General features: G+C 43.5%; 1 protein-coding gene and 1 long non-coding RNA gene across 3 annotated transcripts; one reads left to right on the top strand and one right to left on the bottom strand.

Moving 5' to 3' along the window:
• Positions 1–2,087: 2,087 nt before the first annotated feature.
• On the bottom strand, positions 2,088–6,243 carry LOC140522449 (uncharacterized). The gene is made up of 2 exons (XR_011973350.1): positions 5,954–6,243; positions 2,088–5,261 (listed from the first exon to the last, which is right to left on the bottom strand). It is a non-coding gene; the product is annotated as an uncharacterized lncRNA (long non-coding RNA).
• Positions 6,244–6,291: 48 nt separating this feature from the next.
• On the top strand, positions 6,292–11,265 carry MRPS14 (mitochondrial ribosomal protein S14). 2 transcript variants are annotated; one of them, XM_072637892.1, is made up of 3 exons: positions 6,292–6,440; positions 9,250–9,408; positions 10,822–11,265. In XM_072637892.1, the coding sequence occupies exons 1-3, from the start codon at positions 6,396–6,398 to the stop codon at positions 11,002–11,004; spliced, it is 387 nt and encodes a 128-aa protein (XP_072493993.1). In that variant the 5' UTR covers positions 6,292–6,395; the 3' UTR covers positions 11,005–11,265. The 2 variants fall into 2 exon arrangements, with proteins under 2 accessions (XP_072493993.1, XP_072493994.1); XM_072637893.1 differs by lacking the exon at positions 6,292–6,440 and adding an exon at positions 6,461–6,681.
• The last annotated feature ends 3,767 nt before the right edge of the window (positions 11,266–15,032 follow it).

Here is a 15,032-nt window from a genome sequence, read left to right on the forward strand (position 1 = left end):
CTAATACTGGAATTAGATGCCAATTAGAGGAATAGAAGCAAAATACCCTCATATACAATTTTTACAACTCCTTTTTCTCGGCAAATCAGGACAAAATTAAATGAGATTAATATAATTAGCCCCCTGCCAAGTTCGTTATGTGTTAAGGATTTAACTGTACATAGAACCTTAGCAGTTTCCCTCATATGCTAATATAGTGACCTAAGTTTCAAGGAGTTGGATTAGGGTAAACTTTTAATAAGCTTCCTTATTATTCTAAATGATTCCATTGAAATGGTTATGAAAAGAGGAGGGAAAACTTCATGATTGTGGAGGATCTTTTTAAGAAGGACTAAAAAATGTTTCATAAGCAGAAATGAAGAGAGGGAGATCTACTGACTTCCTCTCTCTTCTCATCTAGAAACTGATAAGGGACCATCTCAGTAAGGAAGAATAAAAATCTGCACTGCCTCACTTCTTTGTCCTTTCTGGAGAAGGGATGTAAGTAACAATGACAGACACTAGAACAATGTCTTGTGGTCTGGAACTATGAGAATTTGCCTAGTTTACTTTGCAGAGGTTGCCTAGCTTTGTTTCTCACTGACTTAGGTGCCTTCAACCTTTTGTAATACATGTGATTCCCCTCCCTGCAATTGGAGGTCAACTTGAGTTTTCACTTGATTGATGAAGATTTTCAAAAGGACTAAAGACAGAGGAAGAAAAGACAAAGGAGGAAAGGAATATTAATTAAAAATTCACTTTCAATAATGATTTGGATGTTGTTGTAGGAATGTAGGACAAAAGTTGTCACCTCCCCTTTGACCTTCAGTCTAGTTAAGTGAAGGTGCAGAATATTCTAGATAGTTCTATTGCTATCCGATGAGGGCATGATAAGGTTTGAAAGGAATTTACTCATTCCAGCCAAAATATCAGATAGGCTTGGAATAGTTGCTGGTGAAGAGAAATCAGTGTCCAAAATACAGATATGACTGTAGGGACTCTTGCTATACTGGCTAGATACAACTAAAGATTTGCTTCATAAAAGAGCTATAATAGTCCTGAGTTTATTGGATAGTTTACAAATGAATTAGAAGTATCCCTTGCAAAGAATGAATTCACCTGGTAGGTATGATACAATGGAGAAGGAGCAAGTGCTAATAAGAGTTCAGTGGAAAAAAGGCAGATAAGAAAATAAGCCCAACAGGTGATATCAAGAGATCAGTGAATGACATAAGCAGCTTTATGGGAAGGTAATAAGATGAACCTTCTAATACAGGCAAGTGCTCCATCTGAAATGTAATCTTGGGAGTACAAGTTAAACAGACTCTTATGTTTTTTTCCCAGTGATGGCACAAGAATCTATGGTAAAGCATGCCCCTGCATTTGTAAGAGGATGTTTCCTGCTTATTTATATTACAACTGTTTAATTAAACACCTTTGCTTTAAGGTAAGGTATATATAATGTTTGGCTATTTGTTTTGTTTTGATTTTAGAGAAAAGGATTGGAATGGGGCTGGTGATATATGGTTTTAAGTTAGATGCCAACTGAAAGAGTAGATCAAGTACACTGAACTTGGGTGTAGCTGTGTGGAACCCACAATGAGGAAAGCTTGGGCTACAAATTAAATGTTTTATTTTGTTCAAATGAAAACCAGTCAAGGGCACTGCAAAAGAAAGTAGGTGTATCCTCACCACCAGAGCCAATTTGTTTCAGTCTAGGCCACAAATGAGCTGGCAAAGTGTACCCTGGGGGAAAATTAAGCCAATCTCAAACCCCAGAACAAAATATATAGTTCATTCTTAGGAGTTACAAGGTGGTATTCAAATGCACGCATGTGTACACATATGAAAAGAATATATTCATAATAAAAATTAAGAGAACTGTAACGAAGGAAGCTAAAAAAGAACAGGGAAAGAAACTCAATGGGATGCACCCCAGACAGCTCAGGATTATCCCTCTTCCTAGCACAGGATTTGGAGTCAAACCAGAGTCATTCTCTTTCCACGCTTAGTGGGTAAGAGCATTTCATTTAAGAAAAAAGCAGAGTGAATCAATGCCACTTGTACTTAAGGAGGTAAGCTGAAAATAAGTATTCTGGACACCAACCCCATTACCCAAAAACATTTATTTAAAATTCCTGGTTTTTCAAGGCACTGTGATATAAAAGCACCAGGGATGTAAAGAGGTAAAAAACTCACTCCCTGTTCTCCAATGATTTACAATATAATATTTCATAGCAGTTACTGCATTTACACAATGCTTGGAAGCTGCAGAGTGCTTTGCATACATGAATTCATCTGATCCTCATGTCCTCTGATTCCTCTGAGGGAGAAAATGAAAATGTTATTGTCTCTGGTTTACAAATAAGGAAACTGTGGCTCAGAATGAGTAAAGAGATTTCTCTAGGGTCACAAAGCTATTAAGTGATTATCCCAGGATTAGAATTTAGGTCTTCTGACTCCAAGGCTAGCTACTCTTTGAAGGATATATTCATTACAAGAAAGATTCATTCTAGAAAAGATGAAAGAACATACTGACTTTTTCTTCTAAGACCCAAAGACTGACTACTTGCTTTCTGTGTGACCTCGGGCAAGTCATTTAACCTCTCTAGGCCTCAGTTACTTTTCCTTAAATTAAGGGTAAATTCCTTCAGAGTAGGGTCTGTTGTCTTCTTTGTATTTGTACCCTTAGAATCAAGAACATAATAGACACTATATAAATACTTGTTGATTGTTCAGTTAGTTGACTGATTGAATGGTCCCTTCCAGATATAAATTTCATGATCCCATGCTCAGTCAGCCACCCAGAGATTTGACCCGAGAGAAAAGTCTAAGGACAATGAGAAGAGCTAGCTGATACTTTGTGCTAACCCTTCCAGACTTTCTTGACTTGCTAATACCTATCCAATTGGTCAGAGTTTAGTCAAGGTAATGGGTTCCTTCACTCTATGTCCCTAACCCATGGGCCAGCAGTCTCACAAATGTGTGAGAGTACGGGTAGGTCTATGCAAAACTATCATAATTAATGGACAAATACTGCTATAAACACATTCCCTTCTGATGATGCGCTAGAAGTGTCAGCTTCATATATAAAGGACAATACTTTAAAAAGCCATTTCCCCCACTTTTATTTCACCTACCATACATCATGCAGCGTTTTGACAAGATGACTAGGAGAACTGATTTGGGGGGCACTCAGCTCTGATGAAGCACCAGCACCACCTTGTGTGCAAGCCATAGAACTTGTGTTCATGGCACAAGACTGGAGTCCAATTGGCATGCCATACAGGTTGGTTCCTGCAGCAGCACCTAGCAGTAAGAAGGTAATGTCTCCCACACTTTACTGCCAAGTTATTAATTCGATCAGATCTGGTACTGATGTTTAATGGGTCCAGATTGAAAAAACAAAACAAAACAGATGTTTCACTCATCCCCTATCTATAATACACCATCTCAGAGTCTGAGTAGAAAGAACTAAATGTCCAACCTGGTGATATTGTAGTGAGCATATAGTTTTCTCATGGTGCAGGGTTTTCTATTTAAATGACTTTTAAGCAAGATAAAATGCAACCTTTACATCCTCCCAATTCCAACTGTGGGATCAAAGGAAAAGAAAGTCTTCCTTCCTCTGCCCCTCCCCCTTGCCACTGGATATAATTTTCATCTTCCCCAGCTTTCTTTTCCTTTCTCCACCCTTCTTCCCCTTCTGTGCAGTTTTCTCCCCACAGTCACCATCACCACCATTCTGGTCTCACACACAAATAATATGCACTGAACACACATGGACCACCCAAAGGTTCTTCCTCTTTCCCAGGAATCTCTCACTTTTGGCCAAACCACATCCATCTCTCATGTGGGAGAGAAAAGACAGGAACACTGTGTCCTTCCTTGGGGAACAGCTGCTGGCTGGCAGGGAGGAGCTGAATATGGAAGGAGTAGTAAAGCCAGGCACATGGCAGTATGTATGTGTCAGCTTTGATGAATATAGACTTCACACGGTAGGGTCAAGCCATGTCAGCTGGACTGTTCTTGCCATCAGACTTCCAGGCTTCACTCACATAAAATTGACTGGCAGAATTTAACACTTCCCATCTTTAAGCAATAAAAATTAACTAATTATTGGATTTTCTTCTCAGGAACCAAAAGGTATTAAGAAAATGTTATCTATTCACCTGAGGAGTGACAGAACAAAGATTAATTCATCCAAGCAGAGCAGATAACACATAAATGAAGAAGAATATGAGAAAGGACAGGGAAAAAAGGGAAGGAGGAAATTACTGACTTGGTGGAAGATGGGAAGTTTCTTGACTTTCTGCCCAAGACTCCACTGGTCCCCAAGAAATAAGGATAACCCCTCTGAAGAGGATGACAGCATCACAGATTTAAGACTGGAAGATACCTTACAGGTCACCTAGTCCAATCCCCTCATTTTAAAGATGAGGACACTGAGGTTCTGAGAGATTGTTACTTGCCTGATGTTATACAAGTAGTAAGGGGCTGTGTAGGAATTTGAACCTAAGGCCCCTTGCTCCAAATCTAGGGCTCTGAGGACACAACCATAGGTTCATCATCTACTACCTTTATGCCACTGAAAAAGGAAATAGGCAACTTTAAAAGTATCAGAGGACTCTGAACTAAGGGGAAAACAGTCTAGATATTTTCAAATAAAGTACCACACCTAGAAATCCTTAAACATAAAATTTGAGAACTGTTTCTTTGTATCCTTGTAGCCTTTCAGTCCCAAGTAATCCTCTGAAGACCTTTGAAGTGGAAAGTAGAATGTAAGGTCCTTCTGAACAGGAAACATTTTTCTTGTATCCCCAGCACTGATACAGTATCCCAGCTCATCATGGTAGGTGCTTCCTTAATAAATGTTTTCTTGTTTGTTGAATTTTGAAATGTCAAGATTCTCCTTTGCTCCTCCTTCATCTGTTTTCTAATTGAGCTTGTTACACTCTATCTCACCAGTCATGACTCTTTCTTAAAATGATCCTATCAGTCTCCCAAAGAATCAGATGAATATGCTGCCTTGTCTTGCCTTTCTGTAAGTCCATGTTATCATTCCTTGTCCCTTCTCAGCAGTCAGCGGCTCTACTCCAGGGAAAGGGATGAGACCTCCTGCTTCTGTGGTGTCTGCCACACTTCCCTGTACAGTGGGTGCTCAGTGGATACTTCAGGCAGGCAGGCAAGAAGCCCTTATTAGGCACTTACTGTGTGCCAAGCACTGTGCTAGGTAAGCACCAGGATCTGTCCTCGAGGAGCTCACACGCTAATGGAGATAACTAGGAATAATAATGATTATATGAACAATTAATATAACTAACAATAACACTCATAGGAAATAACTAGGTCCGTACAAGATTTATACGGAGCAGATTGTGATTAAACGAGTGTTTTGGAAAGAACCAAAGCTGTAGCTGTCAGATGCCCTTCCGCTTACTGTGGGAGGAGGAGGAGGAGGAGGAGGAGGAGGAGGAGGAGGAGGAGAAGGAGGAGGAGGAGGAGGAGGAGGAGGAGGAGGAGGAGGGGGAGGAGGGGGAGGAGGAGGAGGAGGAGGAGGAGGGTTAGCACTCACAGAGCACTTCTAAGTCTTGTCTCATTCGGTCCTGTTTTCCTCCATGTTACAGAGGGGCATGTGAGCCCAGGGGCACTGCCCCGGTCCCTAACCCCAGCCTTGGCATGTGAGCCCGAGGGCACTGCCCCGGTCCCTAACTCCAGCCTTGGCATGTGAGCCCGAGGGCACTGCCCTGGTCCCTAACCCCAGCCTTGGAGCCCGGGGGCACTGCCCGGTCCCTAACCCCAGCCTTTACACTTTTAAGGTTTGCCGAGCGTCGTCCCTGCCCTGGGAGGTGGGCACTGCTATTATCGGCCCCATTTTCAGAGCAGGAAACTGAGGCTGGCGCGCTGGCATGACTTGTCTTCCCCATTTGACCCGCACTTTACCCCCGGCTGCCCAGTCAGCTTGTGTCTTAACTGCAGTGACCTGCACGGGGTCTCCCCCTCCCCCGCTCGGGGCAGGGACACGTTTGTCCCTTTCTCCTAGTCCCTGGCCGCCTGGCACCTAGGGGGCGGCCCGCCAGACCACCAGAGGGCTGGGCGCCTTTGGGTTTTTCTGACGTCACCTACTTTCACCCCTGCACTCTTGCGTTTTAAACACTTAGGTCTGAAGCGCGACCCAGAGAGGGGCAAGCGCGGTGACGTCACGGGGGCGGAGCCGTAGTCGAGCACTCTCACTGCGCATCCTCCTCGCGCACGCTCCCCAGGGCTCTCCTTCTCCCTGCCCCGCCCCTGGCCCGCCCCCTGGCCCGCCCCCTGGCCCGCCCCCTGGCCCGCACGAGGCCCCGCCTCCCCGTGCCTGCTCCTCTCTCCTTCGGTGTCAATAAAGTTGCGGACCTTTGAATCCCGCGTCCGGCAACATGGCGGCCTCCGCGCTGGCTTCAGTGCTGCGGTCCGTACGTCAGGTCAGTATTGGCCTCGTCCGCTCCCTCTCCCCGGCCTTTTGTCCCCCCGCAGCTCCCCGACCCCCGAAACTGGCGGGCCCAGGGATGTCCTTCCCCCAAGCCCCGCGGGGGAGCGGAGGAGTGAGCGCGGCGAGTGTAGACGGAGGACCGGAAGTGTCTCCGAGGTTAATGAGGGCACCGAGGCGATCGTATTGATGATAATGATGATGACAACCGGTAGCATTTAGAGGGCGATCTGAAGGTCTGAAAGCGCGCCTTTGGATCCTCAGCAGCCGGGGGAGGGGTCGGTGACCTGCATTTTACAGGGGAGGAAACTGAGGCAGGAACGATGGCGGTTGTGGGAGGCAGGCTGCGAGCTCAGAAGCTGGAAGAGAGGGGCCGCCTACAACGCCCGCCTCCAGCCCGGCATTCAAAAGGAAAAAACCCAGAGCTGGGAGGGAACACCAGCAGCCCAACCTCACACGTGGCCAAGGAGCAGCCGGGATGGGAGTGGGGTCCGCCCCAAGGGGGCCGAGCTGCCCCTGAGCAAACGCTGAGGGACCTGAGACTCCGAGCCCTTGGTTCAGTCATCCCGCTGGGCCTCTGCGGCTCTCCCCATTGTTGGATGCCCGGGGGGCCGTCCCCTCCCGTTCTCTGCCAAATCCTTGACCGGCCCCCACCTGAAAGACCGTGTTTGTAGCTTTGTATCTATGTCTGTCTGTCTGTCTATCTATATCTGTATCTATATCTATCATCTACCTACGTCATCTAATTCATCCATCCATCCATCCATCTATCTATAGATATAGAGAGAGATACATATAGACATAGATATATACTCTCTGTACAGATACATAGATATATATATACTGTCTGTACTGTGATCGCCATAGCTTCCAAAGGATCAGTTATCATCTTTACACGGATGAATCCCAAATCCAACCCAGACCCCTGCCCTGGAACCCCCAGCTGCATCCTGGACATCAGCACCTGCTTGTCCCTTTCCTATCTCAGACTCAGCATTTCCAAAACAAAACTTAACCATGTTTTTCATCGTGGCAGGCAGCTAGGAGACTTGATGAATAGAATACGGGGCTTGGATTCAGGAGGACCTGAATTCAAATCCTGATTCAGAAACCTGCTTATTGGATGATCCTGGGCAAGTCACCTACCTGCTCTCTTCCTCAATTCCCTCATCTGTAAAGTGGGAATAATAATAGAACCATCTCACAGGATCTTTTTGAGGATCCAATGAGGTAGCATGTGAAGCATTTTGTCAACCTTAAAGTGATGTGTATGTATGTGTGTGTGTGTGTGTGTGTGTGTGTGTGTGTGTGTGTGTGTGTGTGTGTGTGTGTGTGTAATGTGCTAGATATTATTTCCCTCTAAATCCACCCTTCCTGCAAATCCTTCCTGGCACTGAAAATCACTTACTCAACAAGCATTTATTAAATGCCTACTATAGGAGAGACACAGCACTAGGCACTGGGGATACAAACACAAAAAACAAGCTTCTGCCCTCAAGGAGCTTACTTCCTATTTGGAGGGAAACATATATGTGATTAAGTAAATATCTTAAAATGTCAGTGTTATATGTAAAGTAATTTGGGGAAGAGCACTGTGGAGATCCACAAAGCCTTGTGTGGCAGTATGTAGGATTCAGACCCTGAGTCATCCTTGACTGTTCCCTCTGTCTCCCTTGCTTCTGTATCCTATTGGCTGCCAAGTCTTCTTGATTTCACCTACACAACATCTCTCGACTCTATCCTTTTCACTTCTCACTGTAGCTGTCTTCATCCAGGTCCTCAACCCCTCTATTTCAATAGTTTCCTAATTGGTTTCCTTTTTCATTCTATCTTCCACACTGTATCACTCCCCTGTTCAAAAGTGTTCAGTTGATCCCTTTTGCTTCTAAGATAAAGTGAACTCTTTAATCCAGTCTTTAGAGCTCTTTGTTGTCTGACTCTCACTCACCTTTTCAGACATTTCATATGACTTCCCTTCGCATATTTTGTATCCTTGCCAAACTGCCTTGCTTGATATCTCTCCAAAGTCAACATTTTCCCATCTCAGTACCTCCAATTCTGGAACATATTCCCTCCTTATCTCTGTCTCTTAAAATCTAAAATTCCTAGTTTTCTTTAAGGCTCAGCTCAGCTATAAATCCCTATTCAGAACCTTTGGTGATCCCCTCAGTTATAATATTCTTTCCCTCTTCAGTTTTTTGGTATTTCCTTGCCTATATGTGTGTATTTTCATTCAGTGGGAAGTAAGTTCCTCGAAGGCCTAGGATTTGTTGTTTTCTTTGTATCTTCAGTACCTAGCACTGTTCTTGGCATAAAGCAGCAGCTCATAAATATTTATTGCATGAATGACTTCAAGGAATTCTATGACAGTAAGACAACAGGGGTTGCTCACATGGCAAGAGCGAGGGATGACAGACACTAGAGTGCTCCATGGTACCTTCATGATGTTGGGAGAAATTGAAGAAGCCTTCCAGCATGGCGGGTGGACTCGTGGGAAACTTTTGGGGGAACTTTGATGAAAGTCCCACAGGATGAGGAAAGACTAGATGAATAGCTATGTCCCTCACTGGAGGAACTCCCACCCTGAAGAGATCACAAATATGAGTGCATGTCACCTTCCCTTGGTAGAATGTAAGCTGCATCGAGTGCAGTGCCTTCGTCAGAGCCAACACTTAATAAATGTTCGATTAGAAACATTAAGTCACCTTGCACAAAAGATATAAAAGGGATGGGGGGAGTCATTAAGACAAGGAACAAAGCACAAGTTTTACTACCTTTTTGTGTTTTTCTTTGACCATCATTAGATGGTTCCTTTTTCAGGTACAGGACAGATCCGAAGTTACTATGTGGACTGGAGAATGCTGCGTGATGTGAAGAGGAGAAAGATGGCCTTTGAATTTGCAGATGAAAGGCTTCGGATCAACTCCCTTAGAAAGAACACGATCTTGCCAAAAGATCTCCAAGTTAGTTTATTTAACATTTAAATCTAAGAAATTATACAAATGCCTTCTCTTGAAACTGTCCACAAAAGGCCATGGTTCAGGAATGCTACTCACACTTAACTGCCCTTTCATCCCTTGGATTCGATGGTCTTAAGCATTGTGACATTTCATCCAATACATTCATAAACTACATACTGTGTGCAAGGCCCTGGCCACTCTAAAAGAATCAGAGAATTGGAGGGCCCGGGTATACCTTGAGGACCACTCACCTATCATCTGAAGTCAACCCTGTGACACCCATGACAATTCCTACCTGGGATTGAAGCCATATCTCTATGAACCATGTCCTCCTTCTCCTGTGGCTTAGTCATCTCCCCTGTGACCTTTTATCTTTCTTTGTTCTCTGAAAGGCTGACATAACTCTTGTTTCTCCTCAAAAAGATTATCTGCTCCTTGAGGACACGATCTGTGTTTTAAACTTTTGTGTCCCTCACAAATCCCAGCAGAGGGTTCAGTATGAAGTACAGCAAGCCTTAGAGATGCTTGGTAAACTGGAACTTGTTGCCCCTTCTCTGTACAGTTCATCTGACAGAAACCTCCTCACTCCCAATACAAGGTACCTAACGTCTAGAAACACTACTTATATGACAGAGGAAAAGGAAAGGAGGAAGGTAGATATATACATGCATACCCACACATACACATATGTCTCTAGCTATCTCTCTATAAATCTATATATGTACGTAGATACACAGTATGTGTGTGTGTGTGTGTGTGTATGTGTGTGTTTTTGTGTGTGTCTGTGTGTTTGTATTATAACCTCATTTCTGTCTTTACTAGCTCAAGTATATTTTTTTGGGAAATAAATTTGTTGGGTTTAAAAATTGTCTCTGATTGACTTTTTTCCAAGGCAAATCCTATTCTGTGTTTAAGCTCTGGCCTTAATTCTACAAAAAAGTGAACCTAGTCATGGTTAATTTCATTTATAGGGATTAATGTAAACCTCTTCAGTAGCACTGATAAATCAGTTTCAAAAGAATATGATGGGAGAAATGTAAATGAACAACAATTCCTTTTATTCAGTCAGGAATCATTTATTAAGTGTATACTGATGCCAGGCATTGTGCTAAGTACTGGGGATAAAAAGAAAGGCAAACAAGATCCCTGCTCTCAGGAGCTCACAATCTGATGGGGGAGACAATGTGTAAAGAACTATGTCCAAACAAGGTATAACCAAACAAGGTTGTCAGGGGTAAGGGATTCTTACTGGTTGGACTAGATGACATCCAAGCTCCCTTTCAATTCTGAGATCCTGTGAGAATCAGAGTAAATGCTTAAAAGACCTAAGAAAGAGCTTCTCCACTGGAGAATTCACACGGACTGCTGATGCTGAGGAACGAGAACTCCGCAATAATGCTGTCTTTTTTTTCCTAGGAAGTAGCAGATCAGGAAATTGCTGCTCTTCCCAGAGATAGCTGTCCCGTCAGGATACGAAATCGTTGTGTTATGACCTCTCGACCCCGAGGAGTGAAAAGGCGCTGGAGACTCAGCCGGATTGTCTTCCGGCATCTGGCTGATCATGGGCAACTTTCTGGGGTCCAGAGGGCAATGTGGTGAATCAGCTCTTGAACCTCTTTACAGCAAAATGGACGCTGCGCTTGAGGGTTTGGCACTGACATTAAGGACTGTAACCACCATCATGAATAAACAAGCAGTAAGCAATAGCTGCGTAGGAAAGCTGCTTTTCCTAAGTTGATTTTTTAGCAGAAAAAAATCTTGGTTTTGTAGAAATCTTTAGAGGACATGATCTGTGACTCAATTGCTCTCTTATAATTGAACTTGTTAATACTGGCAAAGAAAAAAGATTTTGATGTGAAATTTGTGTTTTACTTTATTTCTGCTTGGTGTAAAGCAACAGTAGGCTAAAACCTTGCTGCTTGAAGTGGAAGTGCCTGAATTTTGGAAGGCTCTGCTAGTGGAACACAAGCTCTGGTAGGTCCCGTTAAGCCAGTATCAAGTCAAGTCAACAAGAATTTAGTTAACAGTTTATTATGTGCCAGGCATTGCCCTAATTCTGGAGATAGAGAAAAGCAGGGTAAGGAATAGTCCTTTTTGCCAAGGACCTCACAGTTCAGTGGAGGAGACAACATGCAAGCAACTTGAGTACTAACAAGATATATACAGGATAAGTTGTGTATACTCTCAGAGGAAAGGCACCAAGGTAAGGAAGACCTGGAAAAGCTGCTTACTGAAGGTGGGATTTTAGCTGTGACTTAGAGTCATGGAAGCCAGAAGGTAGAGATAAAGAGAAAGACAGAGAGAGAACATTCCAGACATGAAAGACAATTAGTGAAACTCCTGGAGTTGGGAGATGGAGTGTCTTGTTCAAGAAACAGGAGAGTCCATATCACTCATTGTATTATAGGGTACAGAGTAGGTGAAAGAAGACTGGAAAAATGGGAAGAGACCAGATTATGAAGGACTTTTAAGAGCCAAAGAGAAGATTTTACACTTCAACTTGGAGGGAATAGGGAGCCACTAAAGTTTATTGAATAAGTTAACATGTCAGAGCTGTGCTTTAGGAGGCTTTGGTGGCTGTGTGGAGGGTGGACTGTAGTGGGCAAAGACCTGGGGCAGAGAGACCAATTAGAAGGCTATTGCAATAGTCCATGCGTGACACGACGAGGGCCATCATCAGTGGAAAGAAGGGAGTGTATATGAGAGGTGCAATAAAGGTAGAAATGATAGGAGTGAGCAACAGATTGGATAGAGGTGAGACTGAGGAGGATAAAACCAGTCACTAGCCTGGATAACTGAGAGGATGCTGCTGCTCTGTATAGAAAGTTAAGAAGAGGGGAGGATTTTGCGGGGAAAAGAATGAAGTTTTAAACCAGTTGAGTTTATGAGGTCTATGAGACATCCAGAGATGTCTTCTAGGCAGTTGAAGGTCAGGAGAGAGGGTACAGCTAAATAAATGGATGTCAGAATCATCTACCTAGAGAAAAGAATTGAATCCATGGAATTAATGAGATCCCTAAGTAAAATAATGTGGAGGAAGAGAAGGTACAAAACAGAGCCTTGGGAAGATACCCACGGTTAATGAGACTGAGATGAGGATTCAGTCAAGGAAAAGGGAGGGAAGGAAGAAGGAACAGAGGAGGAGAGATGGGTTTTTTTCTTTAAGTATCTGCTACATGCCAGGCAATGTACTAAGTGCTTTACAGATATCATTTGAGATACAGCAACAACCCTGGTAGGTAGGCACTATTATCATTTTACAGTTGAAGAATCTTGGGTAAGCAGGCTAAGTGATTTGTCCAGCGTCATACAGCTTCTGAGTGTCTCAGACTGGATTTAACTCAGGTCTTCGAACTCCAGGAAACACGTTGCTCTCTTGTGTGCCAGTTGGCTGGCCCACAAGTGGTCAGATGGGTAGAGAGATCCAGGAGAGAGGAGTGCCACACAAATGGAAAGAGGAGCAGGGTCACTAGCACCAAATGCTGCAGAGGTCATGGATAAGGATTGATAAAAGGCCATTAGATTCAGCTAGTAAGGGGTCGTCAGTGACTGGCAAGAGCTGTTCCTGATGAATGATGAAATCAGAAGCCAGGCTACAGAGGAGAGGAAAAACAGTGGAAACTCCCACTGTGGACGTCCTCCTCAAGGAGTTTAGCTACAAAAGGAGATGGATGGATCGGATGAGGGAGACATGGCCATGTTTGTAGGCAGCAGAGAAGCAGTCAAAAAAGAGTGATTAAAGGCAAGTGAGATTAGGAATAACAGGAAGCAGTCTGCCGAAAAGGGGATGGAATGGGATCGCTTGTACACATTTGTCTTGATAAAGAGAAGGGCCACCTCTTCACGGAAGATAGGTGGAGATCATGGGAGAAGGCTTCTAGGAAGAAGAGAGAGCTCTTGAATGGCCCTCCATTTTTTCATTGAAATACAAGGCAGGACTCTCAATTGAGAGGGTGAGAGTAGGAAGAGTTATGGGTATTTAGGGGATGTAAAGGGTTGTAAAAGCCACTGTAGTAATTGGGATAGTAAATCTATTAGGGAGGTATAGACTGCCTTGCTGCAGTGAGGGTCTGATCGAGATTACATAAAATAAACCTGTAGTGGACTGTTAGTATGGTTGTGTGATTTTCTTCATTCTGTAGTAGGAGTAGGAAGGCAGTAGATGGCTGCCTGTCTTGGCAGTGTAAGATCTTCAGTAGAATAAGAAAGCAAAAAACTTGAGGAAGTGTTGAGATTAGTTCACTCAGAGATCAGTGGGGAAAAGAAGAGTGTAGCTGTTCAGGAGTGATACCCTGGGAAAGAATTGAGGGTTTGAGGGATTAGACTAGGTCATGGTGAGAATTTAGAACAGGGTTGGGGGAGGCGAAAAGGCAGAGACGGAATGATGACAGCTTTTGATCGGATAAGGGAATTTCACATTTTATGAATATATAGAACACTTATAGGTGATACCAAGATCAAGGCTATCACCATTTTTTGTATATACTTGATGTGGGGTAGAGGGCAAGGGAAATGTGTAAACTGAAGAATTGAGAGGTTAGGTTGTTTAGTATTAGTATGCTGAAGTCAAGCAATATGAGAGGAGTTAGGAAGGACAAAGTCTACAAACCAGGCACTAAACTCATTGAGGAAGGAATCGGTATCCTAGAGGTCACTAGGCTACAGCCAGCTAGCCTTGATTGGGTGCTACGTATGGATTGAATGAACCTCAAAGATATTACTAAGCAGTGGCAATAGAGCCTCAAAGTGGCAATGGAGTATAAGGAGTACTCCATCTCCCTGTGACCAGTGAATGTTGGGCTGGGGGTGGGGGTGGGGCAAAATATAGGGAAGCTATATCAAGAACAAGGTCCCAGTGAGTGCAAAGTGGAGAGTGAGAGGAAAAGGTTTATAGTGAAAACAAACTTGTTACCTCTGAAGTAGACATTCCAGACAGCACAAGTGGATAGTTTGAGAGTGAGTCACAGAAAGGGTGGGTTGTGAGGGAGGGAAATAAGGGAGCAGTGACAGGGAGAATCAGGTTTGAACTGGGTTTAGAAACATTGGGATGGATGGATAAGGGAATATGCTTTGAGCATGGGGTTTTTTTTACAGGGTGACTCGTCAAAGCTCCAGCCTAACTTTTCAAAGGAATGGCACCTAAGTTAGCGCTAGGGTGAATTTTTTGGCTCTAACAACTTCCTGTAACCTTCTGCTAAATCACTGATGGACTGCTGGAACAGATACACCAGAGAAATCTGATGCTTAAAAAAGTTTTCTTTTTTTTGCCTAGCCTTAATAATGGACTACTCATTTTCTTTTGATAGCTCTATTACCTATGAAGGAACTCTCTCAATAATAGACTACTCATATTTTCTTTCAATAGCTGTTATCCATGAAGGGACTTCCTCTTTAACAATACAAATTGCAACCCATCTGGGCTTTCTCATTCTGAGCAACTTTTGTTCATGTCCTTCCCTAAATCCTCCATAGGAAGTTGACCCAACGAAGGGTCTTTCTCTGCAACCTTTATCACTTGCACTCATTCTGATTTACAAATCATGGAAGAACACCATCAGCTGAGAAATACTGGTTAAAAAGATGGGTTCTTCTTACTTTGAGAAACTTGGAATCAACAAAATTTGTCA

This window comes from Notamacropus eugenii, chromosome 2, assembly GCF_028372415.1.
Source record: "Notamacropus eugenii isolate mMacEug1 chromosome 2, mMacEug1.pri_v2, whole genome shotgun sequence".
Taxonomy (NCBI): Eukaryota; Metazoa; Chordata; class Mammalia; order Diprotodontia; family Macropodidae; genus Notamacropus; species Notamacropus eugenii.